Raw genomic sequence first — 15,155 nt, forward strand, 5'->3', positions numbered from 1 at the left:
TGTGTAAGAGAGAAGATGGAGGAGAGAAAGAGATTGATCATGTGTGTGTAAGAGAGAAGATGGAGGAGAGAAAGAGATTGATCATGTGTGTGTAAGAGAGAAGATGGAGGAGAGAAAGAGATTGATCATGTGTGTAAGAGAGAAGATGGAGGAGAGAAAGAGATTGATCATGTGTGTGTAAGAGAGAAGATGGAGGAGAGAAAGAGATTGATCATGTGTGTGTAAGAGAGAAGATGGAGGAGAGAAAGAGATTGATAATGTGTGTGTAAGAGAGAAGATGGAGGAGAGAAAGAGATTGATCATGTGTGTAAGAGAGAAGAAGGAGAGAAAGGAAGGCATGATGTGTGTGAAAATAAACGATGGCATGGGAAAGAGAAAGGTGAGGATAGGTAGAAATGAGGGATAGGGAGGAAGAGATAGAGAGGGGGAGAGGGGGAGAGGGGGAGAGGGGGAGAGAGAGAGTGAGAGGATGATCAGAGTTAGTGATGAATAGTTGATGAAGCGCTTGCGGGCAGAGCAGTGGGGAAAAGCAATTCTCTTCCCCTCCTCTCCCTTCTCTAAACCCCCCCTTCTCTATCCTTTCCTGACATGAATCGTGTGCAAGCCATGCTACTCTAACCCTGTCCCCGACTACCTCTCCTCCTCCCTCCATCTATCTACCTCTCTCCCTGGCCCCCCCTCTAACCTCAACACATATCTTCCTCTCTGTCACCTCTCCCTCATTACCCTCTCTCCCTCTCTTTCATATTTATCTATCCCCTCATACCTAGAGAGAGAAACAGAGAGAGAGAAACAGAGAGAGAGAGAGAGAGAGAGAGAGAGAGAGAGAGAGAGAGAGAGAGGGGGGGGGGGGGAGGGGGGGAGAGAGAGAGACAGAGAGAGAAAAACAGAGAGAGAGAGAGAGAGACACAGAGAGAGAAACAGAGACAGAGACAGAGAGAGAGAGAGAGAGAGAGAGAGCGAGAGAGAGAGAGAGAGAGAGGGAGGGGGGGAGAGAGAGAGACAGAGAGAGAGAAACAGAGAGAGAGAAACAGAGAGAGAGAGAGAGAGAGAGAGAGAGAGAGAGAGAGAGAGCGAGAGACACAGAGAGAGAAACAGAGACAGAGAGAGAGAGAGAGAGAGAGAGAGACAGAGAGAGAGAGAGAGAGAGAGAAACAGAGAGAGAGAAACAGAGACAGAGAGAGAGAGAGAGAGAGAGAGAGAGAGAGAGAGAGAGAGAGAGAGAGAGAGAGAGAGAGACAGCGAGACAGCGAGGCAGAGACAAGAAAGAAAGAAAAGGGGTGTGGCAACAATCTTTGAGCGTGGGATGGATAGATGCATGGCTGAGGAGGGGGACCGGTACTCCACTGGTCAATCAGACGTGACCATCACTCTCTCTCTCTCTGTTTGTAAAAGGTTCCTCTCATTTACAAATACAACCATCTCCTCTTCTCATCTTCCTTCTAAAAGGCCTCCTGACTTGGTTCAGTTTCCACTGAGGGACAGGAAAGGATGAATGCTGTTACATTATTCACAGAGGGACTGGAATGGTGACTACACACTCTCAGGAGCAGTGCTTATATAGCTTACCTGTCTGTGTCTGACACAACACACAGCTGTAGTGGTAGCAGCTGGCTGATGAGAGAATCATGTTCACACCAATCCTGATAGGATTCTAATAACCAGTTCATTGAAGTGACCACATACATGCTCATCCTCAATGCAGACCTCAGCTGACATGTAATGTTTGTGTTAAAGAAGAAATCTAGGCACCACACACACGCGCACACACACACGCACACAGACACACACATGCACGCACACAGACACACACAGACACACACACATACAGACACACACAATTCAGCCTTCTGTTATCCAGTCAGTGTGCATAATTCATACAAGCCCCAGATCTCTCTGCTAAAGACAGCATGCTGAGGCATTTGCAGCAGAGCAGCAGCAGTTCATTGATGTGTGTGTGTGTGTGTGTGTGTGTGTGTGTGTGTGTGTGTGTGTGTGTGTGTGTGTGTGTGTGTGTGTGTGTGTGTGTGTGTGTGTGTGTGTGTGTGTGTGTGTGTGTGTGTGGGTGTGTGGGTGTGTGTGTGTGTGTACAGTTTATGTGCATGCATATGTGCTCTACATAGACAGAAATGACAATGACAGAGAGAGAGAGAGAGAGAGAGAGAGAGAAAGAGAGAGAGAGACAAAGAGAGAGAGATTAGCAAAATGCTGTGCTTAAATTGTTCAACATGGTTTTAACTTCTGGCTACTTCCCTGATGTCTGGAACCAGGGGCTCATCTCCCCTATCCACAAAAGTGGAGACAAATCAGACCCCAATAATTACAGGGGAATTTGCATAAACAGTAACTTGGGAAAGGTTTTCTGTAGCATTTTGAATTCAAGAATTCAAACCTTTCTTCAAGAAAAAAATGTAATAAGTAAATGTCAAATTGGCTTTTGATTCTATTTGACACAAAGGGCTATTCTACAAAATTCTCCAAAGTGGGCTTGGTGGTGAGATGTATGACTTAATAAAATGTATGTACACAGAAAACAAGTGTGCAATAAAAATCAAAAACCAAAGAACAGAATTATTTTCACAATGTCGAGGTGTGAGACAAGGCTGCATTTATATCAATGAATTAGCAGACATGTTGGACCAATCTCCAGCCCCAGGACTCACACTATTTAACACAGAGGTGAAATACCTGCTACAGTGCCTTGCGAAAGTATTCGGCCCCCTTGAACTTTGCGACCTTTTGCCACATTTCAGGCTTCAAACATAAAGATATAAAACTGTATTTTTTTGTGAAGAATCAACAACAAGTGGGACACAATCATGAAGTGGAACGACATTTATTGGATATTTCAAACTTTTTTAACAAATCAAAAACTGAAAAATTGGGCGTGCAAAATTATTCAGCCCCTTTACTTTCAGTGCAGCAAACTCTCTCCAGAAGTTCAGTGAGGATCTCTGAATGATCCAATGTTGACCTAAATGACTAATGATGATAAATACAATCCACCTGTGTGTAATCAAGTCTCCGTATAAATGCACCTGCACTGTGATAGTCTCAGAGGTCCGTTAAAAGCGCAGAGAGCATCATGAAGAACAAGGAACACACCAGGCAGGTCCGAGATACTGTTTGAAGAAGTTTAAAGCCGGATTTGGATACAAAAATATCTCCCAAGCTTTAAACATCCCAAGGAGCACTGTGCAAGCGATAATATTGAAATGGAAGGAGTATCAGACCACTGCAAATCTACCAAGACCTGGCCGTCCCTCTAAACTTTCAGCTCATACAAGGAGAAGACTGATCAGAGATGTAGCCAAGAGGCCCATGATCACTCTGGATGAACTGCAGAGATCTACAGCTGAGGTGGGAGACTCTGTCCATAGGACAACAATCAGTCGTATATTGCACAAATCTGGCCTTTATGGAAGAGTGGCAAGAAGAAAGCCATTTCTTAAAGATATCCATAAAAAGTGTAGTTTAAAGTTTGCCACAAGCCACCTGGGAGACACACCAAACATGTGGAAGAAGGTGCTCTGGTCAGATGAAACCAAAATTGAACTTTTTGGCAACAATGCAAAACGTTATGTTTGGCCTAAAAGCAACACAGCTGAACACACCATCCCCACTGTCAAACATGGTGGTGGCAGCATCATGGTTTGGGCCTGCTTTTCTTCAGCAGGGACAGGGAAGATGGTTAAAATTGATGGGAAGATGGATGGAGCCAAATACAGGACCATTCTGGAAGAAAACCTGATGGAGTCTGCAAAAGACCTGAGACTGGGACGGAGATTTGTCTTCCAACAAGACAATGATCCAAAACATAAAGCAAAATCTACAATGGAATGGTTCAAAAATAAACATATCCAGGTGTTAGAATGGCCAAGTCAAAGTCCAGACCTGAATCCAATCGAGAATCTGTGGAAAGAACTGAAAACTGCTGTTCACAAATGCTCTCCATCCAACCTCACTGAGCTCGAGCTGTTTTGCAAGGAGGAATGGGAAAAAATGTCAGTCTCTCGATGTGCAAAACTGATAGAGACATACCCCAAGCGACTTACAGCTGTAATCGCAGCAAAAGGTGGCGCTACAAAGTATTAACTTAAGGGGGCTGAATAATTTTGCACGCCCAATTTTTCAGTTTTTGATTTGTTAAAAAAGTTTGAAATATCCAATAAATGTCGTTCCACTTCATGATTGTGTCCCACTTGTTGTTGATTCTTCACAAAAAAATACAGTTTTATATCTTTATGTTTGAAGCCTGAAATGTGGCAAAAGTTCGCAAAGTTCAAGGGGGCCGAATACTTTCGCAAGCCACTGTTTATATAATATGACATTTGTAATGTCTTTACTGTTTTGAAACTTCTGTGTGTGTAATGTTTACTGTTAATTTTTGTTGTTTTTCACTTTATATATTCACTTTGTATGTTGTCTACCTCACTTGCTTTGGCAATGTTAACACATGTTTCCCATGCCAATAAAGCCCTTGAATTGAATTGAATTGATAGAGAGAGGGAGAGAGAGAGAGAGAGAGAAAGAGAGAGAGAGAGCGCGAGAGAGAGAGAGCGAGAGAGAGAGAGAGAGAGAGAGAGAGACAGAGACAGAGAGAGGGGTAGAGAACTTGTGTAGATACTCAAAGCATTAGAGCCTGTCTCTCATTACATCTGGGACTTTGCATAGATGAGGTTCCAGTGGTGAGTAAGAGTCTGTCTGTGTCACTGTTGAGTCAAGGAAGTGTGGTCTTTGATGGCAGCATCTGAGTAGCAGATTACCTACACTACAGTCACCTCAACAAGAATATTTGACAGTGAAGCTGCTCTGTGGCTAACTAAATAGCTGGAAAACAATGAAAGCACTTCAGCAGCAGACAGGGACTGGTTCAGCCATACAGAAACACACAGCTGACAGAGACAAACATTCCTAGCATCCTGTTGTCTCCTCTCTATTATGAGCCCTGATAGGAGGAAATGGTGGCTAGGTCTCAACTGCATCCATTTCACCCATCAAGGCCTTTCAAATGACTGGTCATGGGAGCAATGAGAATGAGTTGACGATTTTAAATTGTTTTTGTGTCTCATCATGATCTAACAGCACCAACCATTCAGGACTGGGTGTTTGGTCTCCCTACTTCCTGTCACATGGTGTCAGTCTCCAGGTGTCAGAGAATGTGTACTGTCCATGGTGCTGAAACACTGTCAGGAAGATGTTGACATTTGCCTCAGGTAGAGACCAGGGGCTGTATGTATCAAGCGTCTCAGAAAAGGAGTGCTGATCTAGGATCAGGTCTTTCCTGTCCATGTAACCTTATTCATTGTGATCTATAAGGCAAAACCAATCCTAAATCAGCACTACTACTCTGAAATGCTTGATACATGCGGCCCCTGATCATACTGGTATTATTTCATCATGCTAAAGGTGATGAGCTGAGTAAAGACTGCTTCAGTTCTCCAGACTATTTGGACACATCCAAAGAATGTGCCACAGAGAATAGCAGATAATGTAACTGATGATTTAAAGAGACAATAGGCCACTGTCTTACTCTTATCATACATGACAACAAGTAAAACAGACTGAGAATGGATGGATGCTATTCAGAGGTCAGAGAATATGAGCTGGCCACATTGCTGAAACATTGTCGTGCCTCTCATCTTTAGTGAAGGGCCCTAAAGGACTAAATATCCACCACCTGATCTAACAGCACCAACCGTTTTGGACTAGATGATTGGTCTCCCTATTTCCTGTCACATGGTGTCAGTCTCCAAGTTGTTTGAAAGCTAACTGACATCTGAACGAATACTGATGGGTATTTGAAATGAAACTGTGTCATATTCTGTCAGATTCACTCTTCCTCTCTCTCTCTCTCTCTTTCTCACTTTCTCTTTCTTTCTCTCTCTCTGATACCTGTCCACCTCATTCTCAGACATGGGATACTACACTCCCACACACACACACACAAACACTTTATCTGCCAGCACTGAGGCTTTTGTACAGAATCTATGTTCCATCTTTTGACTCTACATAGCCAAGCATGCCAATATCTTACCAACATGCACACTATAGACGGTAAATCATTTTCATAATCATGGATTGTCCATACCAAATCAATGTGCTTTGTACATGGGAATCGTCTCACTTGTCCCCAGTATTGACTATTCTACATCACTCTCACCTATAGCCAAATGTACTACAGTCTCTAGGATATCTGTCTCACACATCCATGCATGTCCTGGAAAAAAACGAGCCGTCTTAGTTATGTGTCACCAGGGCATGGAGATTTGAACTGTGTCAATCATCACCGATAAGGCTCACAGGGAGACCAAAGACTCCTTATATCACCGGGGTATTAGCGTGCGGCCCTGAAGCGTCCAATGAAAGCTCAACTTACCGCAGTCCTCACACAACACGCTCTCCACATCCTTCTTCAGGTCCGTTCTGCTGGCGTCCAGCGGAGCAAACGATGCCTTGAATACTAAAGGCTCGCCTGTTGGGTCCATGAAAAATATATATCTGTGGTTCTCCTCTACAGTAGTGCACGAGGCCTCGGAACCGAAGTCCCCGACGGTCACGAGCTGCTCCCGCTCGAGTCCGCCGCTGTTCACGGGCCATACGTCTAGCACTTTGACATTCACACTGTACGGGTCCCGAGAGACGTTTTCCGGTGAGGAGCGCACCTCGCCCTCGATGACCACGGCGGATCGGTATGCCTGGTCCTGGAGGGAATTGAGACTCGGGGCGTAACAGGCGAAAGAGACCCCGATGACCAGCATGGAGAAATGGACCGGATCAAGCCTCATGCCTTCGGCCGTGGCTCCGTTGCTGCAGTGCTGGGGCGGCTGAGGGGCGCGGATGACGGAGCGGGGTTGAAGTGGGAGACTGCGAATAGGCTCCGATAGCAGGGCAGAGCGGCAGACCTTGTATAAGTGTCCATGCCATCTGTGTCTGCCGCTTTCCCCATACGGTTTCAGATGGGGACACACCAGCCTAAGAACCGGAAACGGCCCGGTTATGCATGGTTAAAAATGTGGTTGCTGCATCCTCCTTCAAACCTATTACTTTCTCTTGAAACGCAAAACAAGACTCGTAAATTACCCTCTACTCGAAACCAGAGGTTCTGCATGAAGCCTCTATAGGTGATCCTCTCTCTCCAGCAAATGTCATTGCATGGGTGGACGCATTGGCTTTCTATAACGGAAAACGAATGTTAGATTTCGCGAACAGAAAAGCACAAATACACACAGCCAGACACACACAAGGTCGGGCTTTTTGGTCCACCTTCAGAAATGTAGAAATCGGATTACTTTTCAGTAAAACGAAGAGTACGGAAGATAGCTGTTATCTGGTTATCCGGTTAGGCAAAGCCACAGCGCACTCCCTCCAGCCTCGTCCCCTGCACCCCACAAACACGAGCCGCTTACGTGAGCAAACATCACCTGCCCGGCCACTGGCGTCTGCTACCACTTCCTGCGCAAACACACTAATGACCGGAGCCACGCACCCAAAACCACTGACTAAGGGTCAATGAAACCGCCTTGAGTCAGAACCACGGGCAACCATGATAGCAACAGCATATGGTTCGGTCGCGGTTCAGTTTAAAAATATCCACCAAACCCAACGCTTAGAGGAGTGCGTACTGAACCACAGGGCTGGCGATTCAGAGAGTAAGTATAGAGACAAGGCTACACTGCGGCTAGTGCGATGACTAACGCTGCGAAAACCTCAATGGTTCCAGTAGTAGCCTAGTAGCCTATTGCACGGCAACCTGTGAGTTGGAGACCCCTCTTTCTGTTTAATCTGGCCAAACCACTGGCCAGATACTATACCCAATAGCCACTCCACCTATTGAAAGGCACCGGGTCCTGCGGGCATGTTCATACAGGGCTGGAGATTTCTGCACCAAAAGAAAATTAGTAATGTGTGTGATGGTGGCCGAGTGGGTCAGCGTGTGGCCACATGTGAGAATATCGATTACCAGTATTGAAGTAACGGGGAAGCCACATGTGGATAGGCGGATGCATGTAACATGTGTGCTTTTTCTCTTCTCAAACCGCCAACAGACTGACGAAAGATGGCTAGTCATACACAGATACAAGATACACTATGTCATACACAGCTTCATGGTGGTGGTATTTTCCTATCTCTGCCAGACGCCCCCCCCCCCCCCCCCCCCCCCCTCCCCAATCAATCAATCACTTAATTCGTTCAAGATTCCCCCGCTCGCTCATTCAGAGCGCAAGCTAGATGTCAGCTAGATGTCCTTGCTTAGAGGTCAGAAAACGTGCGCTGTCTGTGGTGCTGAAACGGCGTCAGGAAGATGATTCCAGTAAGCGGTAGAGAAGTGATCATACGGTGATTTCTGATCATACTAAGGATATTTGACTGATTTTACCTCATGATATTACAGATCACATTATATAGACTAAATATTGATTTAATTATTCCCATCTGTCATCAAATTCTATGTCCTTTTGATGCTCTGTTTTCATCCTCAATCAAATCACTCCTTCAACACGTCTGAGTCAATTATCTCATAAAGAGACAAATAAACAGTTATCAGTTAAGTAGACTATTATATCTCATTTTACCCACCATGCTGTACATGTACATCAATAAAATACACATTTGTATTGTCTGTCTCTTCTCTGTTCAACACATGGGTAGGCTAGTGTTTCATTCGAGGAATTTGTTTGATTCTCCCATGACAGATGATGAACATTTTGGATATTTTGTGTAATATGAGGATGTTATATTACTAATAGGACATGGAAATCAGGGACATTATAATGAAGCATTGCATCATCACACATTATGAAGGACTTCGATTTAGTTTAAACGTTACTGAATTATATGCAGCTGCTGCACAGTTTAGGCGCAAACTTGTATATCTTGAACACACCCCTCTCCAAAACTACAGTAGGCTACTTTAATTTCCTTTCTAAAGCGTAGAGCTCTCGCGATATCGGCGGAGTGGTTGACGGGTATTCGAGGTTGCAGCAGGCTGAGGGAGACCGTGGAAGGTAAGCAGGGAGGCAGCATCATGGCGGACAGAGACAGTGGCAGTGACCACGGAGGGCTGGCCACAGGCCCCGGCTCGCTGCCCCCGGGCGCGATGGGCGCCGCGGCAAGACTCCAACACGACACAGAGGAGCTCGCATCGAAGCGAGTCGACATCCAGAATAAGCGCTTCTACCTAGATGTGAAGCAGAATGCAAAAGGCCGCTTCCTAAAGATAGCCGAGGTCGGAGCTGGGGGAAACAAGAGCCGCCTCACTCTCTCTATGTCAGTGGCAGTGGAGTTCCGCGACTATCTCGGGGACTTCATCGAACATTACGCCCAACTGGGCCCGAGCAACCCGGACATAGTGCAGGATGAGCCCCGGCGAGCCCTCAAGAGCGAATTTCTAGTGCGAGAGAATCGCAAATATTACATGGATCTGAAAGAGAACCAGAGGGGGCGGTTCCTCAGGATCCGTCAAACCGTTAATCGGGGGCCCGGATTGGGAAGCGCACAAGGCCAGACAATCGCGCTTCCAGCGCAGGGACTTATCGAGTTCCGTGATGCTTTAGCCAAACTCATCGATGATTACGGTATGGATGAGGATCCAGCCGAACTACCCGAGGGCACCTCCTTGACTGTTGACAACAAGCGCTTTTTCTTCGACGTGGGTTCCAACAAGTATGGAGTATTCATGCGGGTCAGCGAGGTGAAGCCTACCTACCGGAACTCCATCACTGTTCCGTGCAAAGTGTGGTCCAAATTCGGCAACACGTTCTGTAAATATGCCGAGGAGATGAGAAAAATCCAGGAGCGGAGTAGAGAAAAACGGGCCTCCGAACTCCTACCGGAGGGCCAACATGGTGACGACGGGGACGATGATTGACGGATTACCGGTTTGAGCAGAAATAATTAAATAACAACAAACAGACTTTATAAACCGACTTTTACTATAAAATATAAAGAGAGAATTCCAAGGGAAGCACCCCACACACAACCTTCACAGTCAGATTGGCAGTACTGTCTCGTCGTTCATTGCTGGATATCACCCACTTACCAACCATTTTAACAGTAAGCCGCTGCTATCAATAACTGTTTGAACTGTAAAATATGAACTGTTTCCTACTTGATTTAAATGACAATGAACAGAGTGTTTATTCCTCTAACAAACAAACGAACCGATTTTGCATACGTCCATGCTATTTCGAAAAGGTTTCCAAAGTGCAAATTCAAAAAATACAAAATAAAAACCGGGGTATAAGCCTACATGGAGATTACGACGATCTCCATGTGAAGAAACATTTGACATCAGCACAAAGAGACAATAAATAAATAACTTTACCAAACCAAAATCTGAAATCAGATGTAGTTTATAAGGTACGCAGGAAATAAAAATGAAAACGCTATCCATTTAATGTGTACTGCAGAACGCAACGCACAGGCTGAAAAATAGACATCTGCCAATATGCCTACACCTCTTTTTAAAAGGCATTTGAGAAAGTATTTCATTTGATCGAAAATGTAGCTAGAACTCGTTTCTATAATGTCATAGGCGTTCATTATGGAGTCTTTATAAATGAAGAGGAGAGTCTAAATACTGCGCTTCTATATAGGCCTAAATGGGCTAAAATCATCTTCACTATTGAATATCTACCCCTTTGCACCATGTCCATTCAAATTTGGACCAATGGTTAGATGAAAAAAGTGCTAACCTAGATATACTAATTATGATTTTGTGAATCAGCTGTATTTAAATCCTAAAATGCCCACGTTTTCTGTGGGCGAGTTTTCTTTTCTTTTTTGGGGGGGGGGGGGGGGGGGAGACACGAGATGCTCAACCGGTGATGGGACCGCGAGACGCGTAAAAAAGACGCATCAGCGCGCGGCTACATGCATGCAGAGTCGCGTGGGCGCATCCTCTCTGACGTCAGAACAACCTGGTGCCTTATACACTCCACTCGTTTACGTGTTTCACATTGGGGTCGATGTTGATGATATCTCTCGACCACTGTATGTTTTCCTTGATGAGTACTGTACTGCAGTATGGCTATTGGTCAACACTGACTAGCCAAACCAGAGGCCCATTTCTGCAGCCTGTCTCCCTCCACAGGTGAGGAGAGCAGAGAATGGCTTCTAGAACAGCAACAGCAGCAGCACTTCTAAATTGAGCATGGATAGTCATCAGAGGTGTGGCGTTGATTCTGTCCACTTCTTGCACCCTGTAAAATAAGATGGGTTGTAACTGGATGTGTACAGTAGTCAGTCAGTGGGGATGAGATGGATGATGGATGGATGATGGATCGATGCCCTAAGAGTCCCTTGTGAGGTTCCTGGATGTAGGCCAAAAGGCCAAGGCAGTATCTTTCTATGGTGCTACAGCCCCAATATAATCCAAACTAGACCGGGCCTGCCGGTCTAATTTGTCACCTTGCTTTATTTGATTTCTCAATGTTACTCTCCACATGATGTTGTCTGAGCAGCAGTCTCCCTCTACACAGTGTGATGACAGACTGTGAGGACATTACATTATAGTGTGCAATATTGTACGTGCCAACCGTGGCATTGTATGTCGTATAGACAAAAAAAATACAAATATATGTCTTTGATATTTGAAAAGCATGAGGCTGAATTCTGCATTATTATGGAAATGTGATGTCTTTCTCTGCATTTAAGTGAAAAGATGTCAAACTAGTGTGAGAGATTTCCCATCACTTTCATATACAGTAACCCCACTGTGTTTTAGTGAGTGTAGGCAAGTTTCTGGTGTTTCTCTTTCCACAGATTCACTACAGAGACATAGCTACTTCCCCCCTCACAAATCAGATAGCTTATCTCATCTTCAAGTCAGTGTTTAAGGCACAGTCCTCCCCCTTCTGTGTCTTATAATTTAATTGAATAGTATCTTGAAACTTCTGTTTTACTTGGATAAAAGGAGAAAAATTAAACAAACATTACACAATGTCAACAAATTGACATGATGACAGAGGGGGTTGCCCTGACGATGAAGTGACCAACCATTCTGCCTGGGGTGAAGACGAATCATTCTGACAGTTACCCAGCATCCTTTTCTCTCAGTTCAGCAGTAAACAATGACATAGAGGATTTCTTTAAGCGATGATTAACAATCAGCTAGCTAGGTTAACCATCAGTAGCCGGATTTAGAGTATCACTGGGTGGCTTGGATTAGTTTATTATATCTAAACCTACTCTACTGTACTGCCATCAGACCGGCTGGCATGATGTTGAAGACAGACTGAGCAGTAGTAGGTCTGCTATAATTCCACCTGCCATTTGGATTGAGTCAGAGTTACAAGTGTAAGAACGAGGTCTCGAGATGCATGGGTCCCTATGTGGGGCCCCATATAGCGACCCTATTATATGGCCCTTTACTAGGCCAGCATTAAAGCTACATTGGGTTTCTCTCCTCTTCTGGAGAAAATTATATTCCCTAACACTGCCCCAGAATGTCAGAGATCCTTTGCATAGAGTAAAATCCACAGTTTATCTGCTACATTGTGCCCCACACATAAAGCACATTTGAGGCCATAATTCAGTCAATACGGCACTAATGCTGTGAAAGACCAAATGCTATTTCTACACAGTACAGGCTTGATTGAATTCAGGCCTCAAATGCGAAACATGAAGACTGGAAATTCAATCCACCTTTTTCAACACTCTCTTACCTGCCAATCCTAGACATACTAATTCTAACTCATTCAGCTCACATTTTATGTTTGTATGCCTCGCTCTGTAAAACGCACACATTTGAAAAATATTAAACAAAAGTGATAATTGTTTTGTCAGTTCACAAGGTGCTATTGGGTACGTTCTGGTTCCGGAGTGGAGTGGTTCTGTGTAGTAGATTCTAGAACACTGCCCATTATAAAGGTACAGCACAGTGTTGGGGTCAGAACCAACTGCCACTGTCCAGAGTGGATGGCTTTACCATGTTGCTCACATTGCACAGTTAATCAATGGTGCACAAAATGGACGCCATGTGTTTTTGTCCGATAATCAAAACCTGCAATGGGTTGATTGAAACTGTGCAGCAGCATGGCTAGTTCAGTTCAGTGTAACATTGGTGGTGGTGATGGTGCTTGTGCGGTTTGCATCAGAGAGAGATGTCTTAGAATTTATGACCTATTAGAGGTGCTTTGTTCTTCATATTTGTACTTAACAGTGGGAATGTGTATTTTCTGACCAGTGATCTAAACAACAGCTGCATGACCATGGTAACAACCTCTACCAGTCCCTTTGGAGGTTTGGTCTTCTGGAATCTCTCCCACTAGAATTCCAAAACAGACTTAACTAACTTCCATTCATTCTACCAAGCTGTTTAAAGATCTGTTCATCTGATGTTTGTTTTCTTCGGTTCAACTGATCTAGTTTCAGTGTTCTATTGTCACTATGACGTTTCACTGGGCCTTCAAGTTCAGACCAATCACACACAGACAAAGTCTATAATATGGGCAAGGCCAATCACAATCTTGTTTGTGAAGCCAACAGTCATCTTGGCCATTACTAGCTCAGCACACCTTCTGTTTTGCACATACCAATGCAGAGTCCTTCATGTATGCAGACTGTATAGGCTACTGTTCTGTACAGGGATGAGACATTGGGAAAAGGGGCTATAAAAGTCAATGGGGAGGAAGAGGGTCAATGCACAATGAACATATCCCATGTCACCGTATGGTCTAACTACCCGTTTATCAACCCTATATTATATGTTGTACCTTTCAAAATATTTTATCTGTGGTGTGTGTGTGTGTGTGTGTGTGTATATATATATATATATGGTTTGTTAAATATGATGATCCTTTCAGAAAAATCTAACATACAGTATAAACAGGAAAAGCATATTGCTGTTTTTTTTCCTTTGTATTTTATACTTACAGAAAGCATTGAATAAAATGGATAAATACTTGCACTTTAGATATATTAAGAAAATACAAAATCTGCATATTATTTTTGATAGGGATCTCACATTCAGAGAGTATAAATTACTTTCCAGGCTTCATGACATTGCTGGACAGAGATGTATCGAGTTCTACTTATTTAAGTATATTTTGTCTGTGTTTCAGAAGGTTTACTAAAGTAAATTGCATGATTAACTAGTGCTACACCAATATTGTTATTTTTTAGTTGGTAGAAATGTCTGAAAACTGTGATAACAGTCCACATGTCCCATGTATAACTTCTCATACATTCTAGAGCAGTTCTTACTTATTTATGGCCTTTCCTGACTACATGACGATGGTGCTTAAATTGGCTTTGAAAAATCTGCTCATCCTACATCTGGCATCATCATAACTTGCATCTTACTGTACTTCATTACTTTGTTTATGTACTTTCACTACCTTATTAAATTTATGTTGATGGAAAAAAGTGTGCTGTTTTGTACGTTGTTGTTTTAATGTTAGAAAGCCGTTCGTCTGAAAATGACTAATTGCAATGCACCGCCATTCCTCATGCTCGTGTCTATATGGAGTGTCTGGCTGAGTTCCACAGAAAATATTCATCAGAATGGTCCAAAATAACTTCAATATGGAAGTACTGGTAGTGGCGCCAATAGACCTACCTGCTGGTGAAGTGGGAAGTTCACTAGAAGATACTTCAGGCGCTTTCCAACGTGATGGCGATATGCGATAATGGTGCGGTCCATGGTGCTAAAATAGGCCAATTCATATGGAAGGCCAAAATGTTCAAATCGTATTACCCGGAAAAAAATTATTAACACTTGTAATTATCATTTCTCACTTGGTCAAGAATAGACAGGTTGGCTGACAATGTCGCGAATATATGCACGCGCATCAATGGGCCCGGATTCCGTGCTTTATGATTCTGAACTGTCAGATAGCTGGCAACAATGACAAGAAGCGGTCATGTGGGGAATCATAGTTGGCTCGTTTCAGCTGTTTTTTAAAATCTTATTATTGATACCATGTCTTGTTTTGAGGTGTTTTGATTGATTTCATGTCAATGATAATATGGCTAAAATTCGCTAGCTAGCTAACCAATAACTAACAATATATTTGAAAGACAATCAAATAAAATGTTATTTGTCACATACTTGGTAAACAACCGGTGTATACTGTAAAGAAGCAGGCAGGGAGCAGGTCTCGAACCCTCGACCTTCTAGCCCGAGGTCCAGCGCACTATCGACTGTGCCA

General features: G+C 43.8%; 2 protein-coding genes across 2 annotated transcripts in view; one reads left to right on the forward strand and one right to left on the reverse strand.

Moving 5' to 3' along the window:
• Positions 1 to 7,006, reverse strand: part of LOC110504389 (pro-neuregulin-2, membrane-bound isoform-like) — a 54,050-nt gene extending 47,044 nt beyond the window's left edge. Inside the window, exon 1 of the mRNA XM_036970116.1 lies at positions 6,380 to 7,006. Coding sequence (XP_036826011.1) covers positions 6,380 to 6,788 — 409 coding nt within the window. The 5' untranslated portion in view covers positions 6,789 to 7,006. The remainder of the gene's footprint in view (positions 1 to 6,379) is intronic.
• Positions 7,007 to 8,972: 1,966 nt separating this feature from the next.
• On the forward strand, positions 8,973 to 14,373 carry LOC110504671 (transcriptional activator protein Pur-alpha). The gene has a single exon (XM_036969937.1). It carries the CDS (start codon positions 9,029 to 9,031, stop codon positions 9,869 to 9,871), a length of 843 nt encoding a protein of 280 aa, XP_036825832.1. The 5' UTR covers positions 8,973 to 9,028; the 3' UTR covers positions 9,872 to 14,373.
• Positions 14,374 to 15,155: the final 782 nt, after the last annotated feature.

The sequence above is a fragment of the Oncorhynchus mykiss genome, chromosome 31 (assembly GCF_013265735.2).
Source record: "Oncorhynchus mykiss isolate Arlee chromosome 31, USDA_OmykA_1.1, whole genome shotgun sequence".
NCBI lineage: Eukaryota > Metazoa > Chordata > Actinopteri > Salmoniformes > Salmonidae > Oncorhynchus > Oncorhynchus mykiss.

What these genes read in the sequence shown, in the direction of transcription:
- LOC110504671 (XM_036969937.1), top strand. Translation starts at nt 9,029, where the DNA reads ATGGCGGACAGAGACAGTGGCAGTGACCACGGAGGGCTGGCCACAGGC.